The sequence below is a fragment of the Scyliorhinus torazame genome, chromosome 14 (assembly GCF_047496885.1).
Source record: "Scyliorhinus torazame isolate Kashiwa2021f chromosome 14, sScyTor2.1, whole genome shotgun sequence".
Taxonomy (NCBI): Eukaryota; Metazoa; Chordata; class Chondrichthyes; order Carcharhiniformes; family Scyliorhinidae; genus Scyliorhinus; species Scyliorhinus torazame.
Genome location: NC_092720.1, coordinates 210,676,658 through 210,693,093, shown reverse-complemented (window position 1 = coordinate 210,693,093; position 16,436 = coordinate 210,676,658). Strand labels below are relative to the sequence as shown.

Below are 16,436 nucleotides of genomic sequence, written 5' to 3'. Positions count from 1 at the left end.
ATTCCTGTACTTAAATCGTTCCGTTGGTGCAAAAATACCCAGAGGTCATCCAGATAGATGTTTTGTACTGCAATCCAGAACCAGCTTCAGTATTTATCAACACTTACACAGGAATAGGGGATCCTAATGAGTAGACATTTGTCACATCATTGTGGATATTAACGTGACAGTTTATAACTGATCTTTCTCAATGATGGCCATCAAACATGGAATCAAATCATGGGATTGAAGTGAGTCAATCTTGAAAATGTGGATTTGATCCGATCCGAATCTCAGTGACGCAACAATCAATATGATGTCACAATGGAAAGAGACCATTCGGCCCATCGTGTGTGTGAACCTTCAAAGACACTCCCCATTTCTCGGGCTGTTTTTAATGGGGAATTCTTTCCTGCAGCACCGACATTCTGTCAGCAGGTGGCAGCGGTGCTCTTTGTAACTGTGGAAGATTTGAGTTTATACGAAAAGGCAGCAGCTATTTTACTCACAGAAACAACACAAACTAATAATGACACGAATGACCAGTTAATCTCACTTCGGTGATGTTTCCTGAGAGGTGGGGTGAAGTTAAGAGGGTGGGTGGTGGGGGAATGTGGGGTGGTTGCTGGTGTGGTCCAGGACACCGGGAAAAGCCAGAACAGAATATTGTCGTGGCTGGAAATCTGAAATAAACACAGAAAATGCTGGAAATGCAGGTCAGGCAGCAGCGGTAGATAAACATAGTTCGCGTTTCAGGTAGTTTATTACTTAGTTACACCCAACACCTACAGAACAATTCATTACAAACACAGAAGGTGTAAAACCTGCCCTTATCCTCCACCATTCTCACTGTGTAAAATTCCAAACACTCCTTCCAAATGAAACACTGATTAATTTATATTTATTTCAATTAAATATCCTGTATTTGAAGCTCAGGATGTGTCTCCTCTACCCTGGGAAATGAAACAAAGACTGGGTGAGTGTTTTACTGACACCTCCATTCAGACTGTAAGTATGATAGTGAGATCCCACTCGGGAGTGATTTTAATTACCTTCCGCCCACTCTGACCGTCCTGTCCTTGGCCTGCTGCAGTGTTCCAATAAAGTTCAACACAACCTCAAGGAACAGAACCTCATCTTCCCACTGGGCACTTTACAGCCATCTGGACACCACACTGAGTTCAACAATTTTAGATCACAACCTCTGCTCCCATTCTTCCCATGTTCATTTAGTTGGTTTATTCATTTTTCTCTGGTTTATTTCTTTATATTTTTAGATAATATTTTATTGAAGCATTTGTAATTTTCACAGTTTAACATCTCTTAAACAACCGTGCGGGCCGACACACGCAAAAAACATATGAGTAACATCCCCTACCATCCCCGCCCTATTTCCTAATTACCCGTATATTAAGTTCCCTGTCCTTGTCTTACACTACCATGCCATTTTCCTTCTCCCCCCCCCCCCCCTTTTCCACTCACCCTCCTTGCTGCTGATGGTCAATTTTCCTTGAAGAAGTCGATGAACGGCTGCCTCCTCCGGGCGAACCCCGGAATTGAACCTCTCAAGGAGAACGTAATCTTTTCCAGCCTGAGAAACCCTGCCATGTCGCTGACCCACACTCCTGACTTTGGAGGCTCCGAGTCCCTCCATCCCAGCAAAATGCGTCTCCGGGCCACCAGGGAGGCAAAGTCCAAAATGTCGGCTTCTAACCCCCGCCCCCTCCGCTGGTCTCCCGGATCTTCCGATACCCCAAAAATTGCAAATTCTGGACTCGGAGTCACCCTCCTTTCCAGGACCTCAGACATGACGTCTGCAAATCCCTGCCAGAATCCCCACAACGTTGGACATGCCCAGAACATGTGGTTTGCCGGGTTACCCCCACACCGCCCCTCCACCTCCTCAAAAGAACTACTCATCCGGGCCACAGTCATATGAGCCCTATGGACCACCTTGAACTGGATCAGGCGAAGCCTGGTACATGATGAGGATGAATTAACTCCCCTCAAGGCCTTTTCCCGGCTTCCAACTCCCCTCCCAACTCTTCCTTCCACTTCCTCTTCACCTCCCCAATTGGGACTCTTTCCCACTCCATCAATTCCATGTATATCTCTGAGACCCTCCCCTCCCCAACCCCGGTTTTTGACATCACCTTATCCTGTAGTCCCCTCAGGGGGAGGCGAGGAAAGCTTGGAACCTGCCTCCAGACAAAGTGCCGTACCTGTAGGTACCGAAACCCGTTCCCATCCGGTAACTCAAACTCCTCCTCTAATGCCTCCTGGCTCGGGAAACCCTCCTGAATGAAGAGATCCCCAAACCTCTCAATCCCTGCCCGCTGCCACCTCCTAAAGCCCCCATCCAACCCCCCCGGAACAAAACGGTGATTGTCACAGATCGGTGACCACACTGACACTCCAATCTCATGTGCTTTCTCCAATGTCCCCACACCCCCAGGGCTGCCACCACCACTGGGCTTGTGGAGTACCGAGCCGGCGAGAATGGCAGGGGTGCCTTTAATAAAGCCTCCAAACTCGTACTCTTACAGGATGCCGCCTCTACTCGCTCCCAAACTGACCCCTCCCCCACTACCCACTTTGGTTTATTTCTTTATTGATTTACTTTATATTTGTGAGGCTGCGAATATGTCTTTTCCATCCCCTCTAGTCAATCTTTTATTTTTTATTTCACTATGAATCCTTTAATCTGTCCTGTTCTCCACCCTATTACAGACCTTCCCTTTTGTCTTCCTCCTCCTTTCACTTCTACAAGATCTGTAAGATTACCAAGATCTTCCAACTTCGATATGATTACCATCTAACCCTCACCCTCCTCACACTTACCCGAGCCCTAAACCTAATCCTCACCCTGACATAACGTTAAAAAACAGTCGACAGGATACAGACCAGTATATTTTAGTCAATACAATTAAAATTCTCACTGGGTGAAGTTGTTCAGTCGAGTCAGCAGCGCAATATCATTGAAACTGAAAGCAGTTTGAATCAGGAAGTGCTGAGTGTGAACATGGCTCTCAGACAGCAGGTCCAGAGTTTGGCCGAGGAGACAATTTGTCCCATTTGTCTTGATTTCTTCACTGATCCGGTTTCACTGGATTGTGGACACAACTTCTGCCGCTCCTGTATCTCCCAGTGTTGGGAAAAGAAGGAGATAAATTCATGCCCGGAATGTAGAGAGGAGTTTCCGGAAAGAAACCTCAGGATAAATCGGGCCTTAGCGAATCTGACCGAGAAAACTCGAAAATTAAATCTGAATCGGAAAGAGAAGGAAAATAAACTTCACTGTGAGAAACATCAGGAAGAACTGAAGCTGTTTTGTGAAACTGACAAGAAATTGATCTGTCTGATTTGTAGAGATTCGCGGGAACACAAATCTCACAACTTTCTGCCCATCGATGAAGCTGTTGAAATCTACAAGGTAAAAGAGATATTATTTTATAAACTGATATTTTCTCCCATTTCCAGCTGTAACATTTTCATTCTGTGATTTTCTCTCCCAATCCCAGAATCAGCTGAAATCTTCCTTAAATTCTCTCACAGAGAAGAAATCGGCGGTTCTAGAAACGGAACAGAAACAGAAACGGAAGATTTCTGAAGTTAGGGTAAGGTCTCCCTGTGCTGATTTTCTGGGATCTCGGTTAGTTTTGTTCCCTTTATCGCGGGACATTAATTATGTTTCACATTTCATTTGGTAGGAACAGTCGAGCAGTCTGCAGACCCACATCACATCCGAGTTCAGTAAAATGCATCAGATTCTCACTGAGAAAGAGCAGCGTTTACTCAGAGATCTCAGGGGAGAAGAGGAGAGGATTCTAGAAAGAATGGAGAAAAATCTTCGAGAGATTCAGGAGAATTTAAATTCTATTGAGGAGAAACTCTCCAAGTTGCAGAAACAGATGGAGCAAAAAGACGAACTGATATTTCTGAAGGTGAGGGAATATATTGTGGCCCAGTTCAGTGAAACTTCACAGCCACAAAATAACTGATGATAATTGTGAAATAATTGTAGAATTTACTGAAAAAATACAGAATTAAACTGAAATTGTTTCCCTTCCTGAACTGTTCTGCTGTTGTCTCTCAACGAACGGCTCCCAAACTGTCTGCAGAACCCAGGGACTAAAATGTGTTGCCCTGATTTATACACTCGCTTTGTGATTATTTCCGTGTTTCTCAAGTTTAATTTTCTCCTGGAACTCCCATTGTAATCCAGTTCCAGTTCCATGTTGTGAGTGTGTGGGTGTGTCTGGTACGGTGTGTGAGAGTCACTGTGTCTGGGAGCGGGGCTGATGCTCAGTTCCAGCATGTTGTGAGTGTGTGGGTGTGTCTGGTACGGTGTGTGAGAGTCACAGTGTCTGTGAGCGGGGCTGATGCTCAGTTCCAGTTCCATGTTGTGAGTGTGTGGGTGTGTCTGGTACGGTGTGTGAGAGTCACTGTGTCAGTGAGCGGGACTGATGCTCAGTTCCAGCATGTTGTGAGTGTGTGGGTGTGTCTGGTACGGTGTGTGAGAGTCACTGTGTCTGTGAGCGGGGCTGATGCTCAGTTCCATGTTGTGAGTGTGTGGGTGTGTCAGGTACGGTGTGTGAGAGTCACTGTGTCTGTGAGCGGGGCTGATGCTCAGTTCCAGCATGTTGTGAGTGTGTGTGTGTGCCTGCTACGGTGTGTGAGAGTCACAGTGTCTGTGAGCGGGGCTGATGCTCAGTTCCAGCATGTTGTGAGTGTGTGGGTGTGTCTGGTACGGTGTGTGAGAGTCACAGTGTCTGTGAGCGGGACTGATGCTCAGTTCCAGCATATTGTGAGTGTGTGGGTGTGTCTGGTACGGTGTGTGAGAGTCACTGTGTCTGTGAGCGGGGCTGATGCTCAGTTCCAGTTTATTTGACTCTCCACAATCTTCCTTCCAAAATCCATCACTTCACACCTCCGTGTGAAATCTCATCTGCTCTGAGTCTGCTCATTTCACCAGCCTGTCTAACTCCTCCTGAAATCTGTTACTGACATCCTCACTGTTCCTCATTCGTTTCTTTCAGGAGGAAGCTTTTCGGAAGAGAAGGTAGGACATGTTCTTTACTGAAACTCTGCAGTTTTATAAAATAATTCAGTCAATTGTTGTTATGGATTTATCCCTTGGTTGTTGTCACAACTTTAAATGGTCGTCCATCGGGCCATGAAAACTCGGCGTATTGTTCACTGGCGAGTATTTTACAATAACAAACGTTATGACCGTGATTAAACAGTATTAGATTTTCTATAACTGTTCTACAATATTGTATAAATGACAAGATGTCAGGTAAATAATACAACCTGGTTCCCAGGCTGGAGCTGATCACTTGCCTGATGTTGGCTGTTAGTGTCTGTGACCTTCCAGGTTTGATCCCGGCTCTGGGTCATTGTTCATGTGGAGTTTGCACATTCTCCCCGTGTTTGTGTGGGTTTGTGTGGGTTTCGTCCCCACAACCCAAAGATGTGCCAGGCAGGTGGATTGGCCATGTTAAACTGCCACTTGATTGGAAAAAATGAATTGGATACTCTAAATTTATTTTTTAGAAGTTCCAGGTGTTTTCAGTCATTGTCTTTGTTCTACAAACTTTGTTTGTAAAACAGCAAGTGGACAGGCTAAATGTTTCTCTTCTCCTGTGATTTGTGATATCCCGGTAACTAATCTGTTATCAGACTGTGAACCTTTTTCAGAACAGGGGGGTTTCCATTCTCTGCCTTTGAGTTTCCAAGTTATCCCTTTCTCAGTTATAGAAACGTGATTAAGATTTCACTTTCTACATTTTCTCTATCACCAAAAATGCTGAAAATGTGACCATTTACATATGTTCTAAAATCTTCTAACATACAAATTTATTGCATTTTTTTAACATACAGGATTAGTGATGAGGATCGCACACTCTCCGTATCTGCTGCCGCCCTGTCTATCAGAAAGTTCAAAGGCCCTTTACAGTACACAGCGTGGAGAGAAATGATAAACTCCATTAACCCCGGTAAAACTCTTCTATTCATTTTCCTGATTTTAAATCCAGTTGTGACGGGACTAAAGGGTCTCCAAGGTCCCAGATTAAATATTCTCTTTGCCGGTTGTTAATCCCCGGGAGCCTCTCCATTCTCATATTTTACTCTCTGTGGGTTCCTCTGGGTGAGTGTCTGAAGCCATCAGCACCGTGTGTCAAAGCAGTGAAGGGATCTGTATAACCAGAGGAATAGAGCACCAATCTCAGGATGGGAAACCCAATTTGTCGAGGAGACTGGACTGGTCCCGTCTGTCATTCTGGGAACATTTTTTATCATTGTTTATCGGGAAGACATTCAGACATTAGAGAGCAAGTGTTAAACGGCAGATAATCTGGTTGGTGGAATTGAACTCCTGGATTGGATTGGATTGGATTTGTTTATTCTCAAGTGTACCGAGATACAGTGAAAAGTATTTTTCTGCGAGCAGCTCAACAGATCATTAAGTACATGGCAAGAAAAGGGAATAAAAGAAAATACATAATAGGGCAACACAAGGTACACAATGTAACTACATAAGCACTGGCATCGGATGAAGCATACAGGGTGTAGTATTAATGAGGTCAGTCCATAAGAGGGTCATTTAGGATTCTGGTGACAGTGGGGAAGAAGCTGTTTTTGTGTCTGTTCATGCGTGTTCTCAGACTTCTGTGTCTCCTGCCCGATGGAAGAAGTTCGAAGAGTGAGTAAGCCGGGTGGGAGGGATCTTTGATTATGCTGCCCGCTTTCCCCAGGCAGCGGGAGGTGTAGGTGGAGTCAATGGATGGGAGGCAGGTTCGTGTGATGGATTGGGCAGTGTTCACAACTCTCTGAAGTTTCTTGCAGTCCTGGGCCGAGCAGTTGCCATACCAGGCTGAGATGCAGCCCGATAGGATGCTTTCCATGGTGCATTTGTAAAAGTTGGTAAGACTCAATGTGGACATGCCGAATTTCCTTAGTTTCCTGAGGAAGTATAGGCGCTGTTGTGCTTTCTTGGTGGTAGCGTTGATGTTGGTGGACCAGGACAGATTTTTGGAGATGTGCACCCCTAGGAATTTGAAACTGCGAACCATCTCCACCTCGGCACCGTGGATGCTGACACGGGTGTGTACAGTACTTTGCTTCCTGAAGTCAATGACCAGCTCTTCAGTTTTGCTGGCATTGAGGGAGAGATTGCTGTTGCTACACCACTCCACTAGGTTCTCTATCTCCCTCCTGTATTCTGACTCGTCGTTATTCGACATCCGTCCCACTATGGTCGTATCGTCAGCAAACTTGTAGATGGAGTTGGAACCAATTTTTGCGACGCAGTCATGTGTGTACAGGGAGTAGAGTAGGGGGCTAAGTACGCAGCCTTGCAGGGCCCTGGTATTGAGGACTGTTGTGGAGGAGGTGTTGTTGTTCATTCTTACTGATTGTGGTCTGTTGGTCAGAAAATCAAGGATCCAGTTGCAGAGGGAGGAGCCAAGTCCTAGGTTTTGGAGCTTTGATATGAGCTTGGCTGGGATTATGGTGTTGAAGGCGGAGCTGTAGTCAATAAATAGGAGTCGAATGTAGGAGTCCTTGTTTTCGAGATGCTCTAGGGATGGGTGTAGGGCCACGGAAGTGGCGTCTGATGTGGACCGATTGCAACGGTATGCGAATTGCAGTGGATCAAGGTGTTCTGGGAGTATGGAGGCGATGCGCTTCATGATCAACGTCTCGAAGCACTTCATTGCGACTGACGTCAGGGCCACCAGACGGTAGTCATTGAGGCACGTTGCCTGGTTCTTTTTTGGTACCGGGATGATGGTGGTCTTCTTGAAGCAGGAGGGGACCTCGGAGAGGAGTAGGATTGGAGTAGGTTACCTTCATCAAGAGGAGGGGCTGCAGAAACTGCGAGTCTGCACTGGATAAGGGAGGGAGTGTGGTGATATTATTGAAATGTTCAAGGTTCAAAACAGAAGGGAGAATGTAAAAATCCACAAGTTTAACACAGCCACAGGGTCCAGATCAAAGTCGGTATAGTTTTAAATCTAGAATAGGGAGTTTGGACTGAGTGAGGTTGATTTTTTGAGTGACTCCATTGATGGAGCAGGTGGTGAACCAGTGAAGCCACTGCTCACTCTGTGAATTTGCTCAGAGGCCCAGTCCATTCTGAGGGCTGATCTTCAGAACAATATCACTGTCCACTTTCCCACGGGTTTGCAGTGTGGGAAGATGTTCTGTGGTTCCTGAGGAGGGGACAAGAGACAGGAAATCCTCCTCTGACTCCGGTGAGGGGAGTGGGGTGACATGTATATACAGCGGGGGTGAGAGAGGGAAAAGAGCGGCGAGCAGCAGTAAGAAAAATCCCACCTCCTGGTCACAGAGAAATCATTACACAATAGGGAAAAATAGATATTGAACTGAAAAACTGCCCTCATTCCGGCAGTGTGACCCCAAACGCATCATAACCAGTGGAATATTGTTGAGGAACAGTCACTGTTGTAATGTAGGAAATTAGAAAACCAATTTCTGAACAGCAAGATTCCAGAAACAGTATTGACCAATCAGGGAGATTTCTGTTTTGATGACGTTGTTGTGATGTTATAAATATTGGGCAGGACTCAGAGAGAATGAACTCCGAACATAATTTCTGATGGAGTTTCCAGAGGTCACTTTCAGACTAGTGATTCAACCATTCTACAGACTGTTCCTCTGGGTGGGGCATCACCATCCAGTGGAGGATCAAGAGTGTATTGACTCCCCATCTGAATCAAATGTCTCCAGTTTGTGGAGACAATGAGGCTTCTTCTTGTGTTCAGTGTGGGAACACTGGATACCTGCAGCTGCTACATAACTGCAGAGTGTTTGGTGACATTAGTGGGAGTTGGGTAGTAAGTACTGAGAGTGATTTTGGTCTCCTAACGGCTCCGTTTACTGAGTAAATCTGGAGGATTCTGAAATGTAAATCACTCCAAATACTTTATGTAGAGGGTGTCAATAGTAAGGGATGAGTTTTAGCCTGAAGAATCTGGGTCATTGCCTGTGAGGCAAGATTCGATTTGGGGACCAGCAAATGGCAGGTCAGAATGACCTTGAAGGTGGATGGTAAGGGAGCAATCCCCACCCTCCCTCCAGCTTTGTTATCAGGGGAAACCAGGGTCACCTTGTCTTCACTGGACAGCGCAGACTTTGTTGAATCTGTGGAAAATCGGGCCTGATCATTCCCATGTTCACCACACCACATTCCCACCTGTCTCCCGCGTGCCCCTGACAGACATCTTGAACATCTGTATTTGCAGACAACCGAGTTGTAGGGGTGGGGAGGGGGTGGTGCGGGGGGGGGGGGGGGCGGGGGAGAGGGGGCGACGGGCAACGTGAAATTGGTGACCCCAGAGGACATCAAGGAACTCAAACGGGATTACAAAAAGGTGGATGCCTTTGGAACTCCTCTTTGAGGTCCTGGTGCCTGGGGAAGCAGTCAAGTGGAAAATCGAGATGTTGTTTATCCTTAGAGGTGTTCAGAGGGTGAGAGAGACAAAAGGAAATGTCCTGACTCGAGAAAAGCAAATAGAATCTGCTCCTGCTGCTGATGATCGGGGTCATTGATTAGTAAGTTTGCAGACAACACAAAGATTGGTGGAATTGCGGATAGCGAAGAGGACTGTCTGAGGATACAGCAGGATTTAGATTGTTTGGAGACTTGGGCGGAGAGATGGCAGATGGAGTTTAATCTGGACAAATGTGAGGTAATGCATTTTGGAAGGTCTAATGCAATAGGGAATATACAGTGAATGGTAGAACCCTGAAGAGTATTGAAAGTCAGAGAGATCTAGGTGTACAGGTCCACAGGTCACTGAAAGGGACAACATAAGTGGAGAAGGTAGTCAAGAAGGCATACGGCATGCTTGCGTTCATTGGCCGGGCATTGAGTATAAGGTGACCTGAGTTAGGCCACACTTGGAATATCGTGTTCAATTCTGGTCGCCAGACTACCAGAAGGATGTGGAGGCTTTAGAGAGGGTGCAGAAGAGAGGACGCTGAGATGGCGGCGGTGTCACGTGGAACGTGCTGTCCCGCGGTGGCGGCCCCAAGGGTGCCCGCCGCCAGCAGGATCATAGCCAGCAGGTCCTTGGCCTCCACAGGTATTCCGACAGATGAAGAACAATCGACTGGTCTCGAGAGGAAAGTATTGCAAGCTATGAAGAAAGGGAAGGATCCCTCCAGTATCTTCAAATCAAAGGAGTATGCAGGTACCAAGGAAGATCCTCATGTTGTTCCTTCAATCGCTGACAAGAGGCTTGTTGGCTGCATTTGTGAAGAAGATAACACTGCGATTGTTTGGTTCTGGCTGCATTCTGGAAATCCCCAGCGATGTCCACCCTGTGGCTCTCACTATAAACTTGAGCATCATGAACTTCCTCATTAGCTTGGTGACAATCACTGTGCCTCAGTCATAATTTACTGTAAATCATTTAAATATATCAATCCATTATTTTTGTTTCGAATGAAGGTGTGCACTGTACAAAATAAATAGTAAATTGCCAAAAAAAAAAAAAGAGGGTGCAGAAGAGATTTACCAGGATGTTGCCTGGTATGGAGGGCATTAGCTATGAGGAGAGGTTGAGTAAACTTGGTTTGTTCTCACTGGAACATCGGAGGTTGAGAGGCAAATTGATAGAGGTCAACAATATTATGAGGGGCATAGACAGAGTGGATAGTCAGAGACTTTTTCCCAGGTTTCCTAGGGGGCATAGGTTTAAGGTGCAAGGGGCAATGTTTAGAGGAGATGTACGAGGTAAGTTTTTTACACAGAGGGTAGTGGGTGCCTGGAACTCGCTACCGGAGGAGTGGTGGAAGCAGGGCCGATAGTGATGTTTAAGGGGCATCATGACAAATGCATGAATAGGATGGGAACAGAGGGATACGGACCCCGGAAGTGTGGAAGATTTTAGTTTAGACGGGCAGCATGGTCGGCGCAGGCTTGGAGGGCAGAAGGGCCTATTCCTTTGCTGTACTGTTGTTTGTTCTTTGTTCTTCATGACTCACTCTTCGCTGCAGAGGCTCCAAGATTATCATTCATTCCAGACTCCGCTCACGTTTCATCTTCCACAGGTTACAGAGAGAGAGGGATACAGGGACAGAGAGAGAGACAGAGAGAGAGAGAGAGAGATAGAGAGAGGGAGAGAGAGAGACAGTGAGAGAGAGAGAGACAGAGAGAGAGATCGAGAGATCTGTGATCAACAGCCTGAAGGAAGAAGTTGGTTCAGTGACATCATCGCAGTCTGACATACTGAGGATCAGCAAATCATTTTGTGCCAGATTGTGCGACATGAAGCCCACAGACCCCCCCCCCCCAGCTTTACTGTCCCCTATCACAGAAATCTTAGATGACACGAGAAAATACACTAAATTTGGTTGAGTTGACACAAACTGCCAGCTTCTTGAGAGGAAGTGACAGTTCATCAGGTCATTTGTGTTTGACTCTGTGAGACTGGATCAGGCCAGTGAGTGAGAGTTTGATTCTGACTGATAAGATTTTAGAATCCATGAGGAAAGGCTTTCTCACCTTCATCTACAAGTGGAAGGGGACAGAGAGGATTTAGAAATTGGTGACATTTCACTGCTTTTTAAAAAAAATATATTTTATTGAAAATTTTTGGCCAACCATAACAGTACATTGTGTATCCTTTACACAGTAATATAACAATATAAATAACAATGGCCAGTTTTATAAACAAGAAATAAATAATATATAAACAAAAACAAAACTAAATGGCAACTGCCTTGTCCCAGATAAATACTCTCCAAAAATATGTTTTAACAGTCCAATATACAATTATCTATAACAACAACCTATACATATTATACTTATATATTAACATCCCTGAGAGTCCTTCTGGTTCCTGCCCCCCGCCCCCCCCCCCCCCCGCCCCCCCCCCCGCCCCCCCCCCCCCCTCCCCCCCCCCCCCCCTGGCTGGGCTGCTGCTGCTGTCTTCTTTTCCATTCCCTCTATCTTTCTGTGAGGGATTCGACGAACGGTTGCCACCGCCTGGTGAACCCTTGAGCCGATCCCCTTAGGACGAACTTAATCCGTTCCAGCTTTATAAACCCTGCCATGTCATTTATCCAGGTCTCCACACCCGGGGGCTTAGCTTCCTTCCACATCAACAGTATCCTGCGCCGGGCTACTAGGGACGCAAAGGCCAAAACATCAGCCTCTCTCGCCTCCTGCACTCCCGGCTCTTCTGCAACCCCAAATATAGCCAACCCCCAGCTTGGTTCGACCTGGACCCCCACTACCTTCGAAAGCACCTTTGTCACCCTCACCCAAAACCCCTGTAGTGCCGGACATGACCAGAACATGTGGGTGTGATTTGCTGGGCTTCTCGAGCATCTCGCACACCTATCCTCTACTCCAAAAAATTTGCTGAGCCGTGTTCCAGTCATATGCGCCCTGTGTAACACCTTAAATTGTATCAGGCACAGCCTGACACACGAGGACGATGAGTTTACCCTACTTAGGGCATCAGCCCACAGCCCCTCCTCAATCTCCTCCCCCAGCTCTTCTTCCGATTTCCCTTTCAGCTCATCTACCATAATCTCCCCCCCTCGTCTCTCATTTCCCTATATATGTCTGACACCTTACCGTCCCCCACCCATGTCTTTGAGATCACTCTGTCCTGCACCTCCTGCGTCGGGAGCTGCGGGAATTCCCTAACCTGTTGCCTCGCAAAAGCCCTCAGTTGCATATACCGGAATGCATTCCCTTGGGGGCAACCCATATTTTTCGGTCAGCGCTCCCAGACTTGCAAACGTCCCATCTACAAACAGATCTCTCAATTGTGTTACTCCTGCTTTTTGCCATGTTCCAAATCCCCCATCCATTCTCCCCGGAGCAAACCTATGGTTATTTCTTATCGGGGACACACCGAGGCTCCCGTCTTTCCCCTATGCTGTCTCCATTGCCCCCAAATTTTCAGAGTAGCCACCACCACCGGGCTTGTGGTGTATTTCTTCGGTGAGAACGGCAACGGCGCCGTCACCATAGCTTGTAGGCAAGTCCCCCTGCAGGACGCCTTCTCCAATCTCTTCCACGCCGCTCCCTGCCTCTTCTCCCATCCACTTACATACCATTGAGATGTTGGCGGCCCAGTAGTAATCACTTAGGCTCGGTAGTGCCATCCCCCCCTATCCCTACTACGCTGTAAAAATCCCCTCCTCACTCTCGGGGTCTTCCCGGCCCACACAAAACTCATGATACTCTTCTCAATCCTTTTGAAAAAAGCCTTCGTGATCACCACCGGGAGGCACTGAAACACAAAGAGGAATCTCGGAGGACCACCATTTTAACCGCCTGCACCCTCCCTGCCAGTGACAGGGATACCATGTCCCATCTCTTGAAGTCCTCCTCCATCTGTTCCACCAACCACGTTAAATTTAACCTATGCAATGTACCCCCCATTCTTGGCTATCTGGATCCCCAAGTAGTGAAAGTCCCTTGTTACCTTCCTCAGCGGTAGTCCTCTATTTCTCTGCTCTGCTCCCCTGGATGCACCACAAACAACTCACTTTTCAGCAGCCTCCATATATTCGTATTCAGCTATCTCCCCTTTACAAACCCAGTTTGGTCCTCGTGGACCACCCCCGGGACACAATCCTCTATCCTCATTGCCATTACCTTGCCAGAATCTTAGCGTCTACATTTAGGAGGGAAATAGGGTCTATAGGACCCGCATTGCAGCGGGTCTTTTTCCTTCTTTAGGAGAAGCAATATCGTTGCCTCTGACATAGTCGGGGGCAACTGTCCCCTTTCCTTCGCCTCATTAAAGGTTCTCATCAGTAGCGGGGCAAGCAAGTCCACATATTTCCTATAAAATTCAACTGGAAATCCATCCGGTCCCGGAGCTTTCCCCGCCTGCATACTCCTAGTTCCTTTCACTACTTCCTCCATTACAATCTGTGCTCCCAGTCCCACCCTCTCCTGCTCCTCCACCTTAGGAAATTCCAGCCGGTCCAGAAAGCACATCATTCTCTCCTTCCCATCCGGGGGCTGAGCTTCGTATAATCTTTTATAGAATGCCTTGAACACTCCATTCACTCTCTCCGCTCCCCACTCCATCTCTCCTTCCTCATCCCTCACTCCCCCTATTTCCCTCGCTGCTCCCCTTTTCCTTAATTGATGGGCCAGCAACCTGCTCGCCTTCTCCCCATATTCGTACTGTACACCCTGTGACTTCCTCCACTGTGCCTCTGCAGTACCCGTTGTCAGCAAATCAAATTCTACGTGTAACCTTTGCCTTTCCCTGTACAGTCCCTCCTCCGGTGCCTCCGCATATTGCCTGTCCACCCTCAGAAGTTCTTGCAGCAACCGCTCCCGTTCCCTACTCTCCTGCTTTCCTTTATGTGCCCTTATTGATATCAGCTCCCCTCTAACCACAACCTTCAGCGCCTCCCAGACCACTCCCACCTGGACCTCCCCGTTATCATAGAGTTCCAAGTATTTTTCAATGCACCCCCTCACCCTTAGACACCCCCCCTCATCCGCCATTAGTCCCATGTCCATTCTCCAGGGTGGACGCCGTTCTGTTTCCTCCCCTATCTCCAAGTCCACCCAATGTGGAGCGTGATCCGAAATGGCTATAGCCGTATACTCCGTCCCCCTCACCTTCGGGATCAACGCCCTTCCCAAAACAAAAAAGTCTATTCGCGAATAAACTTTGTGGACATAGGAGAAAAACGAAAACTCCTTACTCCTAGGTCTGCTAAATCTCCACGGGTCTACTCCTCCCATCTGCTCCATAAAATCTTTAAGCACCTTGGCTGCAGCCGGCCTCCTTCCAGTCCTGGACCTCGACCTGTCCAGCCCTGGTTCCAGCACCGTATTAAAATCTCCCCCCATTACCAACTTTCCCACCTCTAGGTCCTCATAAAATTGGCATCATCCCAGTTCGGGACATATACGTTTACCAAGACCACCGCCTCCCCCTGTAATTTGCCACTCACCATCACGTATCTGCCCCCGCTATCCGCCACTATGGTCTTTGCCTCAAACATTACCCGCTTCCCCACTAGTATAGCCACCCCCCTGTTTTTCGCATCTAGCCCCGAATGAAACACCTGCCCCACCCATCCTTTGCGGAGTCTGACCTGGTCAATCAGTTTCAAGTGCGTCTCCTGTAACATAACCACGTCTGCCTTAAGTTTCTTAAGGTGTGCGAGTACCCGTGCCCTCTTTATCGGCCCGTTCAGCCCTCTCACATTCCACGTGATCAACCGGGTTGGGGGGCTTTTTACCCCCCCCCCCCCTTGTCGATTAGCCATCCCCTTTTTCCAGCTCCTCACCCGGTTCCCACGCAGCTGTGTCCCCCCCCCAGGCGGCGCCCCCCCGCCCACCCCACCCCCTACCGGCTCCCCCCTCTCCCCAGCAGCAGCAACCCAGAAACTCCCCCCTCCCACCCCCCCCCGCTAGACCCTCCACTAGCATAGTTACACCCCCCATGTTGCTCCCAGAAGTCAGCAAACTCTGGCCGACCTCGGCTTCCCCCCGTGACCTCGGCTCGCACCGTACGATGTCCCCTCCTTCCTGCTTCCCTATTCCCGCCGTGATTATCATAGCGCGGGAACAAAGCCCGCGCTTCCCTTTTGGCCCCGGCCCCCATCTCCTCCACCTCCCTTCCTCCCTCCACCACCACCTGTGGAAGAGAGAAAAGTTACCGCATCGCAGGATTAATAACATAAAACTCATCTTTCCCCCCCTTTTTCCCCCTCTTCGCCCCCCATACTCACCCCACCACTTTGTTTCAAACGTTCTTTTTTTAATAACCCGCTTATTCTAATTTTTCTTCCACAATAAAAGTCCACGCCTCATCCGCCGTCTCAAAGTAGTGGTGCCTCCCTTGATATGTGACCCACAGTCTTGCCGGTTGCAGCATTCCAAATTTTATCTTCTTTTTGTGAAGCACCGCCTTGGCCCGATTAAAGCTCGCCCTCCTTCTCGCGACCTCCGCACTCCAGTCTTGGTATACGCGGATCACCGCGTTCTCCCACCTACTGCTCCGAGTTTTCTTTGCCCATCTAAGGACCATCTCTCTGTCCTTAAAACGGAGGAATCTCACCACTATGGCTCTATGAATTTCTCCTGCTCTCGGTCCTCGCGCCATCACTCGGTATGCTCCCTCCACCTCCAGCGGACCCGCCGGGGCCTCCGCTCCCATTAACGAGTGCAGCATCGTGCTCACATATGCCCCGACGTCCACTCCTTCTGCACCTTCAGGAAGACCAAGAATCCTTAAATTATTCCTCCTCGCGTTATTCTCCAGCACTTCCAGTCTTTCCACACATCGTTTATGGTGTGCCTCATACATTTCCGTCTTTACCACCAGGCACTGTATATCGTCCTCATTCTCGGCAGCCTTTGCCTTCACGACCCGAAGCTCCCGCTCCTGGGTCTTTTGCTCATCCTTTAGCCCTTCGATCGCTTGTAATAT

General features: G+C 48.0%; 1 protein-coding gene and 1 long non-coding RNA gene across 6 annotated transcripts in view; one reads left to right on the top strand and one right to left on the bottom strand.

The window, feature by feature from the left end:
- The window catches only part of LOC140390461 (uncharacterized), a 34,880-nt gene extending 31,836 nt beyond the window's left edge, over window positions 1–3,044 (bottom strand). Inside the window, exon 1 of one of the 3 annotated variants that reach the window (XR_011934642.1) lies at window positions 2,884–3,044. This is a non-coding gene — a long non-coding RNA (uncharacterized lncRNA). Of the gene's footprint in view, window positions 1–107; window positions 227–2,883 lie in introns of those variants that run through there. The other 2 variants (XR_011934641.1, XR_011934643.1) reach the window with 2 other exon arrangements.
- LOC140390459 (zinc-binding protein A33-like) overlaps window positions 2,943–16,436 on the top strand; it is a 29,071-nt gene continuing 15,577 nt past the window's right edge. Inside the window, exons 1-5 of one of the 3 annotated variants that reach the window (XM_072475609.1) lie at window positions 2,943–3,412; window positions 3,501–3,596; window positions 3,690–3,923; window positions 5,019–5,041; window positions 5,863–5,978. In XM_072475609.1, coding sequence (XP_072331710.1) covers window positions 3,002–3,412; window positions 3,501–3,596; window positions 3,690–3,923; window positions 5,019–5,041; window positions 5,863–5,978 — 880 coding nt within the window. In that variant the 5' untranslated portion in view covers window positions 2,943–3,001. The remainder of the gene's footprint in view (window positions 3,413–3,500; window positions 3,597–3,689; window positions 3,924–5,018; window positions 5,042–5,862; window positions 5,979–16,436) is intronic. The other 2 variants (XM_072475611.1, XM_072475610.1) reach the window with 2 other exon arrangements.